Source organism: Papilio machaon, chromosome 4, assembly GCF_912999745.1.
Source record: "Papilio machaon chromosome 4, ilPapMach1.1, whole genome shotgun sequence".
In the NCBI taxonomy this organism is placed as follows: Eukaryota; Metazoa; Arthropoda; class Insecta; order Lepidoptera; family Papilionidae; genus Papilio; species Papilio machaon.
In genome coordinates, this window is record NC_059989.1 from 9,407,689 (window position 1) to 9,422,517 (window position 14,829).

The window sequence follows — 14,829 nt, forward strand, 5'->3', positions numbered from 1 at the left end:
TAGTCTGGCCAGATTTGAGAAAACTGTAATGAACAATACCGGCACTAGTCCACCAAACGCTTACAAGTAACTTTTTTGGGGTTAATTTTCGCTTGGGGCAGGATTTGGCTGGCTGGCCAGGATCCAACCATTGCGCTGAGCGCTTCCGATTATCGTAAAGAACCCATTTTTCATCACAGGTAATGATTCGGTTTAAAATGCCTTCATTATTGTGCCGGTTTGGTAATGTAACGCAACAGTCGACGCGCGTTTGCCGGTTTGCTTCAGTCAATTCGTGAGGTACCCACCTTTCAAGCTTTTTAATCTTCCCAATTTGCTTCAAGTGAATTAAAATAGTTTTATCACTAACATCGCAGCCTGCAGCTAACTCGGACGTGGTTTGCGATGGATCCGCTTCCACAATAGCCTTCAACTCTTCATTATCAACTTGAGTCTCAGGCCGTCCACGGGGCTTGTTCTGCAGATCGAAATTTCCAGAACGAAAACGTTGGAACCAAAAACGAACTGTGTTTTCTTTTGCAACACGACCGCCATACACATCATTCACCCTTCAAGTCGTTTCCGCAGCACTAGTGCCACGGCGGAACTCGTACTCGTAAATAATGCGATATTTTAAGTTTTCCATTTTGTAAAATGAGTGACGCAAACAGAAAAAAACAGAAGAAAAAAAACAAATGAATGACGGTCATCGAACCACAAATACATGAGTCTATAGCTGTATAAATTTGAATTTGGAATTCCTTACCAAAGAGGAGAAATTCGTGATTAAAGTGGCCAGTACGAAAAACGCCAATTTCATATGTAAGGACCTAATATTTGCAGCTATATTAGAAGTCGTTTAGCTGATGACACAATATTTTTTTTCTACGATCTTATTTTCAAAATCAATATTGATTTTCTTTTAATACTTATATTTTTTTACAATTATTACTTAAAATAATTATTTATCGTAAGTTGATTAAACTAAAGAGTTCTAAACTCATTATTGTGATAATTTTTGTCATTCATTCGTTCGACAGATTCATCAAATCATGATGGTATCTGTTAAAATCATAAATACCTATAAGACTTGTTTGTTAGCATTCTCAAATACTTTAATAATGATTTTGATCTCATTTCAGTTAAATACGTAAGGTTAATTGTATCTATTAGATATTATAGTTACTTGATAATTAATATTGTTACTTATAAATTGATCTATCTGTGAAAGTGAAATCTAGAAAGACTAAGCTACTCGTTACGTCGTAAAATTATTACTAGTTACCTACACTACTAAATTTTAATTGTTTTCTTGTTGTCTATTTGTCTTAACATTGGTTAAGAAATAAAGTCGATTTTATATATTTGTGATTTATTTTTAATAAACTACCTACATATAAGTGCAGTGACACTTGATTAACTTACTTATTTTGTACTAAAAGCGAAAATCATCTTGATTTAATCAATCCGGTCGGATCCGGTCGGATCCGGCCGGATTGATGGGAATCCGGTCGTATCCGGCCGGACTGAAAATGACGCCGGATTGCAATCCCTAGTTCTGAGGTGCTTCGCTAGAAATAGGTCCCCTTCCGGCGCCGGGAATAGCGTGCATCCATACCGGGAGGGGTGGGGTACGTGAACGGGGGAGTGACACCCGACGAATGAGACATCAAATGAGAGATGTCGTCCTCAAATATGTTACATTTGTCACGTTACTGAGATGGAAAGATATTTCGATATGTGAAGGAAAAAGTCTACGGATTTAAACAATCATAACAGTATAAGAAAATTAAACGTTTATATTTAAACTTTGAAAGAGCGGATATTCATTAAGATGATATAAACAAAACGAATCCGGTTCAGTGATTACGTACGTTGTCGTAGTCATACCTGAGTCAGAGGAATAGAAATACAAATTGGCGCGAGGCGGCGTCGCTCGAAGCGGTGTCCGCGGGGATTGAACCCGCGCTATTTGCAGTGCTGGCACTGCGCCAGCGGCTACCATTGTTTGACCTTATTCCTGTATAGTCTAAGAATTACGTCCACTCCCCACTTTAGGGTCGAACATCGTACAGCAAACTGTCATCTTAAGAGCTATAATTAAGCACAAACGTATGCTGCTGTGAAAAGTTTTCAACCTAATTGCATTGTTAAGGTCGAATGACATTTTACTGAAATGGGTAGGAAATAAACGTCCTCAACTACATATTATACTATTGGAGGTAGTGAGCGAGTCGCGGATCTTCGCAGAATCTATGATACTGAGGGTGTACTGAGAACCGTTGCATGAAACATATGGACTCCATATCGGAGTCGGTGAGGAAGTTGATGTCGCCGACTAATCTTGTCAAATGTAGAAGCAACGAGGATAAGTGACACATTTATAGAAGTTCTATACGGAATATGGAAGATTAAATTAAATGCAAAGGGATTTGTCATTTAATTGTATAATTAGAAATGAAAAGTTCCGCTGTAACATTTTAGTTATAAACAGATTTTGATTGCTTTCGTAACTGATAGTCGAATCACAAATAGTGTAGGTCAAACTTTTACAAAAAATTGTACGTGTCGTTCGGAATTCTGTGTGACTTCTATCGTAATGTGACGTTTTTTGATTGGCAATAAAACTAATTTTTCGGATATTAATGCGTGTAATTCAAAAATTTTAGTATGTTTGCTAGAACATTGTATTTTTTCTTACATCTTGCGTATAAAACATTTGTTTTTGTCTCTCAGGATCCTGGTGGGTGCGCCGGAGGACGACCCGTTCCGGCTGGCGGGGGTATCGCGTCCGGGCGCTGTGTACCGCTGCGACCCCTCGCGCCGCACAGCGCAGCCCTCGCTGGCCCCCTGCTCCATCATGGACTTTGATAAGAATAAAGGTAAGCTTATAAACGAAGATTGATAGTAATTACGATTCCTAATGAGAAATATGATGGACGGAGGTCGCTACCTCAGATATGAGGATTACGCCTTAAAGAGGAAAATTATAAATGAAGACAAAGGTGAAGACGTATCATCAGAACCTATGTGTCCAACAATGTCCACTTATCCTGAGACACAGATATGTTGCTGCCTTTTAATATACTCAAAAAGGTAAGAAAGTCGTCAATAAATTGGCGCCCTTAACCCTTTCCATAACAAAATATAGAAGGGACCTCGAAGTAATTTTTATATTCTATTCGATTAATTTGGTCGTCGAAGGCCTACTTGTAACTTGTAATAGTTGTTATTGCTGCTGGTCATGTTTTTTTTTTCTTTCACTTTGGTAAAACAACGTTTTGCGATGGTAACTATGTAATTGAATTACGTCTACCTAACAGTCAAAACAACTCTGTTTGTAAGAGTAATGTTTGTAATAACAATATAAGACGAATTATAACAGTAAGCACTTCTCGGAAGTGGTATCAAAAGGTCTCACTGAACGTGGTCGCGTCATTAATTCACTGGCTGATGTATGCTCCTCGTGTCCTGCTAAGGCAAAACCACACGTGAATAATGTTGCTAAATTGTTTGCGGGTAAACTGCCAGGATTGATTTAATTCACTAGTAGATTAATGCATTTTATTGGTTAACACGTTGAAATTTCTTTTAAGATACTTAAATCTAATGTATAAAATTCTCGTGTCACAGTTTTCGTTGCCATACTCCTCCGAAACGGCTTGACCGATTCTCATGAAATTTTGTGAGCATATTCAGTAGGTCTGAGAATCGGCCAACATCTATTTTTCATTTTTTTTTAACTCCGCGCGGACGGAGTCGCGGGCGACAGCTAGTTTATTTATAAAAACAATTGACGTATGGCTTAGTTAATTTTAGAATGGATGCACTGTTTATGTATTGTTGTATTTGCAACTGTCGGGATAAAATTTATATGATAAGAATGTGGCAAATTTTTGCCTTCTAGAGACACACTTTGCCTTGTAGAGGCATATGAGACTCGCCCGCGCGACCGCCTCGGTGCATGCGCATCTGATTAACGACACAGCTACTGCGTTCCTGCTCTTTATCCCTCACTGGGAGGCAAGACGTAATATTTAATATGTCAAGCGAAATAATGCACTGCGAAACATTGGGTCTTCTTAAGTAGCATTAAATTGTATGTCTTTTGTTTGTGTGACAAATATCTTCAATTATTAAAGTAATATCTGATGTCTTTTTGTTATTATTATTTTAACCAAAGCCTCCAATACTGTCAATTTTTTTCTTGTTTATCTTTTTTGGCATTATTGAAAAGTCCACTAGAATCTAAAATAGTAGGGTACTGACATTCACCTGGATGTAAAAATCGTGACAGAATTTATTTATTTTAGTGTTTATTTTCCTTAAATTTTATCCCTTTTCATAATGCTATTTAAGTTAGTATGTCGTTTAAGTCTTAAGTAATTTTAACTTTTTCCCTTGGAATCGCGTAAAACAATTTGGATCGATTTAAGGCAGTTCCAAATTTCGTTCCCAAATTTTATTGGCGTTGGACAATGTGCGATGAATCAAGGAGCAGTTAGGAATCCGAAGGCAAAGTGGTGCCGGTGGCATCTCAGCGATCTCATAATGGACACCTTTATTTTATCCTGTGCCGGAATTTCTACAGGACCTACATTTCAAGAGAACGCTGATAGTTTTATATTATACCTAGTGATTGTTAGGCACGAAACTTAACAACCTCAGTTCCTAATATTACTTAAATCTTACCAAGGACTCTTTTCTAAAACCGACACAAAATCCTATTAATTTAAGATGGTGTCATCTTCGTCGGAATAGTTAATTCCTCTGGCGACTTTAATAAAAAATCACATGTCACAAGTACAAGGAATAAAAAGAAAGGATCTGAACTAATTGCAAGATAGTATGCTATAAAATTGAATGGACGTTACAAAGCCATCGCCTGTTGCAGCAGCTGTGGCTACCACGGAGTGTAAACAAGACAAGTGCTTGTTCGCCACTTGGCCACTTGTACTGAGTGTTGACTGTTGTCGTGTTGTCGCAACCACTTGGAAATTAAAGAGCGTTTGACTCGTGTTTTCATATCTTCCGAGTGCAGTTTAATGTGTCAATGATATTATATATCTTACTTCTTACTAATATTATAAATGGGAATGTTTAGATGGATGGATGGATGTTTGTTAGAAGGTATCTCCGGAATATCTCAACGGATCTTGATGAAATTTGGCACATATATAGAAAATGTTTTTTTAAACTCCGCACTTACGGAGTCGCGGGCGACAGTTATTTAAAAAAAAAAGATAATAGAATACATTTATAAAATTGTTGGCATTTAATATAATTACATTAGTGTCGATTTTTATTTCTTCATTCAATTCCAGAGTAAACATTGCTACAAAGGAAAGAGTAAAAGTAAAACAGAGATAAAAAAGTGGTCGGCGATTGCGCACAGAAGTCAGAGTCGATTACCACAATGGTGCTTGTGAAATACCACCGATAACGCGCTAGGGTTGGCCGCGTGTCGAATAAATTTATCGACGTTTTCTGACATTATTTTACGCGTATACCGTATATGGCTTAAATGTTCGTTGTTACAGGATTCATTGTCGGGATAAATTTGAGATAGCCCTTAATTTGTATAGAGCTTGAATTACTTTACTGTTAATGTTGCGGCGTAAATTATTGATATAAGTTGATAAGATATTTGCCTTTTACTATTATTAACGCAATTCCTCGTACTTAAAGAGCACTTAATCAACAAATACGTAATTTAATTTGACTATTTTTTCTTAGGAAATTTGAAACTAATATTTTTATCGAATACGATAGTCGTATGGCACGTTACTATATTTGCATAGTCAGCTATGTAAACTTCGGTTATCTATATTGACCTCTGTTATCAGTTGACTAAGAAAGTATTGAAGTGACTGCCGAGGTTAACGCCTCTGACCCCCGGATGAGTTTGGTAATTAGCTCTTATACAAGATAACTTTATCTTTTTAGGCAAACAGACTAAAAGATAATGTTCGAAAAATGCAGGTCGAAAGAATGTTTTGGTTAAAAAACTTTAATTTTTATACATAAAAATTATTCCAGTTCTTGTTGCGTAAAGTAAATATGAATTGGCGCAAAAATCAATTTCAAGCGTTACAATAATATCTAGATTTCTCTGTACTGCTCATATCTTTTTACGGATTAATCCGATTTCGTTGATTCTTTTTTTGTCTCGATGTGCAACCATGTCATTTTAGTAGCCATAACGATCTAGTATAGTTTATCCACATGTGTGTCCATACAGTAACATATTGTGTGATATCGAGACACGATCTGGAGTCACGACGTACAAATTCGTGCGTCTACAGTCATCTACCGCAGCTAGAGAAGAGTGCAGCGTAGTGCAGATGCTCCCGGCCCGACATTTTGCAATCCTGAAAATATAGTTCTTAGGTCTTTTACACGTTTAATTGTGTAATTTGAAATCTTCAACTTTTTGTTCTTTTACATCCCGTGTAACGGGAGCGCATCAAATGCAGTAGCCTGTCGTCAGGGCGACTTGTTGAACAACGTTTGTTTTAAGCCATCCGTTTTATTGCGTCTCAATAAAACGCTGTTAATGATCGTTGTGCAAGCCGAGCTGTCACCCGATACTCCTTGCTACGTATCCAGTTGCTGCACGGTCATTTGCTGACTCTTTCCTTTATGCCAATTCAGTATTTTTTATGGTAAACACTTCGATTTCTGTGTTTATACATCGGTCTTTATATACAAAGCGTTATGATTATTGTTTGTTTTGCTTCATAATTGTAAAATATTGCACTGCACATACGTAATCTAGATTGCATTTAGCTGTAATAAAAGATCAATATTTTTAAAGTTCAGACTAGACATTTGTTTTTAATTCTCGCAATTATTTTTATTAATAATTGTTTTGATAAGAATGGTTATGGTCTTGGTATTTTAAAGTGCTCGTGTAAAAGTGGGTCGTGTGAACCGCGCTGGTCTTTGTGGATTAAGATAAAACGAATTGCGCTCGCGCCGCCTTTGTACCGTTTTAATCGTTTGTGAAATGCACTTAATCAGTATTGTTTAATGGACGTGTTGTTTACTCAATAGACATATTAAATTATTAGGGGCTTAAGTTATCAATAATTTTAATTGAAAATTCATCCATAGATCAACCAATATAAATATTGGATGGATGGAAGGATGTATTTTCAATTTTATACTTATATGACTGTTTTAATTAGTGCCTTGTATTTGATAAAAATCTTTACATTCAGGTCGTTATTAAGGTACATTTCTGATGCACTTACATAGTAGGTACGTGGTATATCGTGTTTCAGAAACTGGATATAAGTAGCGACTATGATCCAACACACCGGAAACAGACCGTTAAAAAAACATTGTGACCTGTAGGCGATTATTGATCAAGTTATTCGCCATCGCCATTCTCTGGCACAAGCTGCAACGCGCCGGAAGTCTAATTACCGTACGGGCACGTGCCCACGCGGTTTAATTTAACCAATGTCAATAATCAGAAGCTTGAGTGAGGGGCAAAAGCGGAACAGGAAATGATTGCCTTCTATTTTTCCTCATAATTATATCCCGCCCCGATTCGCTAATGTTTTTTCGATAACGCTTAGCAATATGTACGAAAGTAGTAGCTTTAAAGTACATATTGTTCGCTTGTTTTCTTAAAAGTATTTAACACCTCAACAAAAATAGAAGGTGTTTTTCCCTTTCATCGACCGACAGTAGCAATAACCTAATTTATAACCCACTAAATTAAAACAAAACTACTTGTAAGTAAATAATTTACGTGGGCTATGATATTTAGACCGTGGGCGCGGTGCCCACGCGTGGGCGTCCATTAAAATCGATTCCATGGACGCTCGCTTTACAGATGTCGATTATAAAATTGATTTCAACCGCCCCCTAGGCTTTTTCATTACTCATTTACCACTTAAACTTGTTAATGGTAACAGAATGATCTCAACTATCGTTGACGGTACTTTTAAACATTCAAAACTGGATTACATGAATATTGGCTTTAGCGTAATTAATTTTAATAACTTCTTTCAATTAATTGACTTGCGTAACTCCTCACTTATCCACTCAAAGTCAGAGAAACTATTGCGCACGTTGCTTGTTGTGGTGACTAAGGTTTAGTTACAACCACAATTAGGGTCACAACAACCGCGTCGTTGTGAAATAGACAGTTTATATGCTGCTTAACGATTTTCCTACTTTCTATGGAAGTTCTAAAATGCAAAGTTTTATTTTTATTACTTTTATATGCAACATGAAACATGATTTGTTTTCGTTAAAAATCAACTGATTGACTTGACTGAACAAAACCCAATGACTGGGGATTTCCTTTAGCGATCTAATATTGATAACTTATGGGATTTATTTCTAATCGAACCAAATTATTTAATACATTTTATTCCAATGGATTGGATTTTTAAAATTGCTATCGAAATTCCCGCAGCGATTAGCGAACGTTTGAGAACAAGAACCTTGTTTATGTGTTACTTCTGTACTTTGTCATCATAACAATTTACGACTCCAAGGAACTAGTTTTGCCAAAACTAGTATCGACTAGTATTAAAGCCAGTATTTGTACAGTGAACCTGTTTGTTTCACAGTCGATGTCACTGCGATTGTTTGGATTGAAGGCTTTTAGCTGTTGTGTGGTGTGTATTTAATGTTAATGCGGCATCAATGGGAAGATTGTTTGATGCTATCTTTAATTCGCACCTTGTTTGGTGTTAATTCTTTTTGTATGGTACAGGATGTTGAATGGACATTGTTTCTTTTAAGTGCAACTTTATAGCTAAAAGCTTTCGTAGCATAGGTGTTTAAACTTTTAACGCAAACTTACGACTTAGAGATCTTCAAGAAGCGAGCATACCATTTCCATAAAGACTGGCAACGCATCTGCAGTACCTCTGGTGTTGCGGTGTCGTTGATCACCTCGGTGTTCACGTCGCTCGTTTGCCCCCTTCTCTTATAAAAAACAGCTGAAAGAATAGATAAAGTAATTATTATAAATTACAATAATAAATGTACCAAATGAAGCATTATCTGATGCCTACATTCATCACTTTTGCGCGCTGACAAAATCAATTTGTGAGGTGGTCACTATCAATCTTTGTCTGCAAAATTAATGAACATCAGTCGGACTTCAATTGTTTGCTTTTTTTCTTTACAAATTAATTTTAATTGCCATCACTTTTTCCATTTTCAATTCTTATTTGAATCCAAAAGATTAATGAATAGAAATACTTACGTACATAGATTTATGGTGTAACATAGAAATGTCAAGGAATTTATGTTTGTTTGAAACGTGTCGCCATATGACCCCAGTGTCAATGACGGAGACATACAGATACGATGTTACTAGAATTTTCATTAATTAGGTACGGTGGAGCGCGGTTGAACGACCCGCAAACGCCAGCGATGCATTCGCCATTCATTATAATGTTGACTTCTTTATTTGCGAGCTGAGTATGAAATCACAGTCCATGCTTTTTGCTTTGTCGAGTTAAAAATAATCATGACCGCTTCTGTTCCCAGTAAGCTCGTGACGCGATGCAAATGCTCGTAACCAGTAAGCGTTAAATACCATAATTTAGATTGTCTTATGTCTATGAATTGAATGGTTACTAAGAACTTAAGTGAACATGCTGGAATTCATTCATTGGTACCTTTTGCATATTACAGTAAATTAACTGTGGTAGCGATAGGTTGCAGCGACCGTAAAAAGTATTGGTATAGTCGGACTGTCATGTAATTTTGAAGATAGTTACTTCGCACTGTCTAGTACGAGACTTTCATTTAAATCGTATCGTTACTCACGAGTTGTAAGAAATTTGAGACAACATGTAATTATCTTGATTTCTCGACATCACTCGCTCACATGTATTAATTACAGATGTTAATTCAGTGTAAGTAACTATGTGATGTTTGCACGAAGTTGACATAAAGAACAGATAATTTGTTCCATTCATCTTTTCGTTAAAGCTTAGGTTAGGGTATCTCTATTATATTTATGTTTCTGCGTCGATCCAATGTTTCGGAAATTTGTAAACTCATAGATCTATTTCCTAACCTATTTCTTCCCAAAGCATGTGCTTAAAAGTAATCAGTTTAATTAGCTAAAATAATTAAAGGTTCTTCAAAGTCAATGGTATCCAATTAGAATTTTAACTAAGGGTCCGAAGTATCCTTACCCAAAGGTGAAGAGAGGTGGATAGCAATCAATCAGGCAATAGAGCGGCTGCCGTCGTCCCGTCCCCGTCTCGACTCCGTCCCGCGATCAATTAGCGACAAGTGGTCCCGGCCCGGCCAATTCGTTCAATTCGGCCCGTGGACCAATTTAAACCACAGATTGATGAGATGTCGTTGAATTCTACTGTTCGTACTGCACACTTATCAATGTCTCTACTTACAAATTTAATTTACTATTTGCACTAGAATTTGCGTACTTGTATATTGTTTTTATATAAGTAACTAGCTTTTACCCGCGACTCCGTCCGCGCGGAGTAAAAAAAATAGAAAACGGGGTAAAAATTATCCTATGTCCGTTTCCTGGTTTTAAGCTACCTGCCCACCAATTTTCAGTCAAATCGATTCAGCTGTTCTTGAGTTATAAATGGTGTAACTAACACGACTTTCTTTTATATATATAGATCTAATATATAGATCTAAGCGTTACAAGGTTTTATATATATATAGATAGATAAGTACTCTCGTAAGCATAGAAATTTCAATTGAAGCAAATAAAAGTGACCGTGGCAGTTGAATTTGTTTCCAACTGTTGTCAGTACGAAAGTTACGAAGTAATCAAAAACATTATTTTGGAAAGGTAATTGCCTTGTTACTTGTGGCTTTTCCTTTAAGTTAAATTCAGTGGCAATCTCACAGTATGTTCAAAAAAGCTCGTGACGATTTATTTTAAATTCCAATTTAAAAGTAATACAGGATGTTTCTGTTATTAAATAAATCACATCAATTGCGTTATTATTTAACGAAGCGTGAAATAGGTGCACCTTTTTCTAATTGCTTCCATCAAGCGTACCTGGGGGGCCAGCTCTGCTACTTCGTTAATCTGTGGACGGTTACAAAGGCGTTATATTTTTTTTATAAAAATCACACCAACTATTAATCTTATGTTGGTTGATTTAAAATAATAAACTTTGTGTAGACCAATAAACATTGTGAAATTTCTTTTTAACTCGTATTTAGATTGTATTATCAAGTTACAATTTAATATAAAAATTGTCCTTTTCCGGTCACTATTGTTTCAAACAGGAAAGGTTAAAATAATTTTAAAAATAACATTTACTATGGGGGTTCCTCTTGATAGTTGAACAGTCACGCGTGGCTGGTGACATTTCAACCTTTTGTCCTTAAACCTTGATATTTTTAAAATGTTATTCATTTGATGATAGAATTTTTGTATTAATGATGATATATTTAATATGTAAATTGTATAAAGTCTAATACGATCATATCATACAATCTTACTAATATTATAAATGCGAAAGCTTAGATGGATGGATGGATGTTTGTTTGTCTGTAGCTCCGAAACGGCTCAACGAACCTTGATGAAATTTAGCACAGTCCCAGAACAAAGTCTGGAAGAAAACATAGGCTACTTATTAAGTTTTTTTTAATTCCGCGCGGACGCACTCGCGGGATACAGCAAGTCGGAATATAAACATAAAATATATTTTTCATTCAAAGCAATAAAATATCGAAAGATTCAAGCAAATTTATCATTCGTGTTGATGAATATTCAGTTATTCAAAGTACCGTAATTACTTAAAAGACAAGCTTTCAACATGTTCAATATAGAGATGGGCCAATATCGGGAATGAGCCATCAATATGCTGCGATCAGATCGGCTGCAAACGGCAACCGATCAAATTAGAGTCCGGCCCTGTCGTGCGTTTAATCACAGCGTCATAACAGTGCGGAAATTGATGTCGAAACTTAATGTCTTTATTCAAGACTCCGCTATGTACAGCTACAGGATGTTCTATTTGCCATACAATGACTACATTTTTAACTAAAAGTTTAGTAGAGACTTCTTATTCTTTACTTAATGTAACTCTTTTTAAGAAAGTATATGTCGTCAAACCGGTTTAGTATTATTGTGTAATTTTTTAATTAAAAAAAAAACTACTTGACTCTAATTCAGTTCAAAAGAAAGCTTAAGAAAGTTAAGATTTTTGTTGCTACGCACACAAATTAGCTTGGAGCGGTTAACAATATTAATTATTTAGGTAAAATTATCATGTAATATATAATACCATTAAATAATGTTTCGTTCAATGTGAGAAATTATTTCATTGAATGTTAAAAATAATAAACATGAAAAAGTATCAACCTGTAGTTCCGGCTAAGAGAAAAATCCATTGTAAACTTTTTTGATTTTGTTGGTGTGGCCATATTACATCGAACAATAAAACAAGGTATAATTTGGGCCCGCGGTATGGTATCATCTCCGTATAAGGCATACCATTACTGGTATCGGCAGAGATAAAAATCAAGCCAATGCTCTTTCGGGTGGCACTTTGCTTAACAAAACAAACAGAGAAGCAGCAAGTTTTTTTTTTAATTATTACGATCAAGGTCACAATTATTTTAACTCATTAATGCATATGTCGACATATGACGTCGATGTTTTATTTTTTAATTCATTAATTATTTCGCCTAAGTAATTTTCTCAACTAAGATAACCTTATATTCTTTGTCTTTAATTTTGAAATAAACTTACTCATCTGTTATTTAATTTTTCTAAACGCAAATCGTAAGAATTTGAGCCCGAATATTTGGGAAATGCTTCAATAATTCCAATAGACATTCCTATTTGATAGTTTTTAAAATGCTTTGTTAAAAGTTACGGTTCATTTTGAAATTCCCGTTTTTATTTCTAACGTTTTAAGAAGTCACCTTCTCTCTAATAACAACGTGGGCGTAATTAAGACAAAGTGATAAAAAGTAGTTATTATTTAATTTGACTACAGGACTTCGATAATCTCATAATTGAGATTTCTATCATAGCTTCTATTTTAGATGAGTCTGTCACTTTAGTAGTTATAGAAGTAGAATTAAAGCAATGACATCATCTGTATATGGCATAGATAAAAATAAAAAACTCCAAACTCGGACGAACTTAAAATTGATTAAATTAATACCTTTAGATTTTTTTCTAAAAAAAAAGCTGCAAATGACTTCGCACAAGAGCATCATCATGACTAATATTTGTCAATAGAAAGTCTGAGCAGACGAGACGAGCGTGTTTCCCGCGTGACTCATATGACATATAGCACGCAGAGGCAGCACGCAGCTAATGTCCGGACGATATGTAAGTGTCAGCGGCCATTAAGGGACCGCATAACGTGTAGGAATAAAATAAGACCATAACCGATATGCAGGGGCTAATAGACAGACTTGTCATTGTGCGGTAATGTCGCGGTGAAAAGTGTTTTGTTTAATTAATTTGACGCAGTGCAAAGAAAAGAATTATTTAAACCACTGTCCGTTTAAAGACAGTTATAAACAAAGATAATTTCTTATAAGAAAAAGTTCTATTCGAGAATTCAGGACTATTCATTTGATTTCATTTGTAGTGACTTTGGAATGTATTGACTGGGAGTTTACTTCTTCATCAATTGTTTTTTTCTATCATCATACCTTTGTTAACCTTCAATTTGATCTATAAATGCTTGATGAAGAAGCTTTTCTTAGTAATAATAGAGTAAAAAATATTTCATTAAGAATATTTTCTACGCGTCAGTACACAATCAGTATAAAAGGTGAACCTCAGCACGATTAGGCCTGGGTAAAGGGTGCGGCGGACGAGTGGGGGGTGAGCAGGGGGTGGTGGTCATTAGCCCAATATTGACGTCTGTTACATGACGCGTCACAAGACATCGTTGCGACATCATTTATCATTTATGAAAACTATTCATATAAATGTGTCCTTAAACGATACTTTATTTATAAATGCCTGCACTGGACTTGAATACGTTTGCAAATTTAGTGACTAACCCTTCACTTTAAAGATCGCACAAGAATCACACCGTTGACATTTTAAATCCAAATAAATCTATTGTTGGTGACTAGGATTAATAGTACTTTCTGCAATCATTAATAATTTGTGAATAGCTAAATGATTTTAAGACGTGAAAGATACAAATGGATATAATTTTATTACGTCACGTGAATTCAATGTTCAGAAAAGCATCAATCAAAAGCGAGTCATAACCTAACATTAAAATTGACTAGAATTAAATGTTACGTACTCGATATCATATGACCGCCCATTATTCAATGTACAATAATTAAAAATAATCACTGCTCCACGTTAAATATTAATTACGAGCTTTTTTTTGGAGTTTTGATGTGCTCGGAGATAAAGCTTGCGAGAAGTTACGAGCGGTGGAGCGGTAGACACGCCTCCTGTATACCTCCATACTCATACGAATGCTTAAGTAATTCTTTTGTCAATAAAATGTTTTGATTTAATAGCTAAAGTCAAAAAGATATTTATTTTTTCCTTTATTTAATAATTAACAATCTCAATAATAATTTGAGCCTAGATTAGTAAAAAGGTTAGCTTAAGAAGTTCCAAGACAGAATAAATGCCAATTTAAAGTAAGGAATTACACTAAAGTTTAATGTAAACTAATTTGATTTGACGTGATGTCCTAGCGTTGATATACACCAAGAAATAATATCATTCGCTTGTAATCGTTTGTATGAAATATAATTTGTTATAGTTTTTTTTTTATTTACTGCTCTCAATAGTTCATTTCCGTATGACGGAAGCGATGTAGTTAACACGTTCACTGCGGATCAGGCCCAGATCGACCTGCCGCGGAATTTCAGCTG

At 35.5% G+C, this 14,829-nt stretch overlaps 1 protein-coding gene across 4 annotated transcripts in view; it reads left to right on the plus strand.

The window, feature by feature from the left end:
• The window catches only part of LOC106720739 (integrin alpha-PS2), a 75,721-nt gene that overhangs the window by 27,025 nt on the left and 33,867 nt on the right, over positions 1-14,829 (plus strand). For all 4 annotated transcript variants that reach the window (XM_045677807.1, XM_045677809.1, XM_045677808.1 and 1 more), the window contains exon 2: positions 2,716-2,861. In XM_045677807.1, the coding sequence (XP_045533763.1) occupies positions 2,716-2,861 (146 nt within the window). The remainder of the gene's footprint in view (positions 1-2,715; positions 2,862-14,829) is intronic.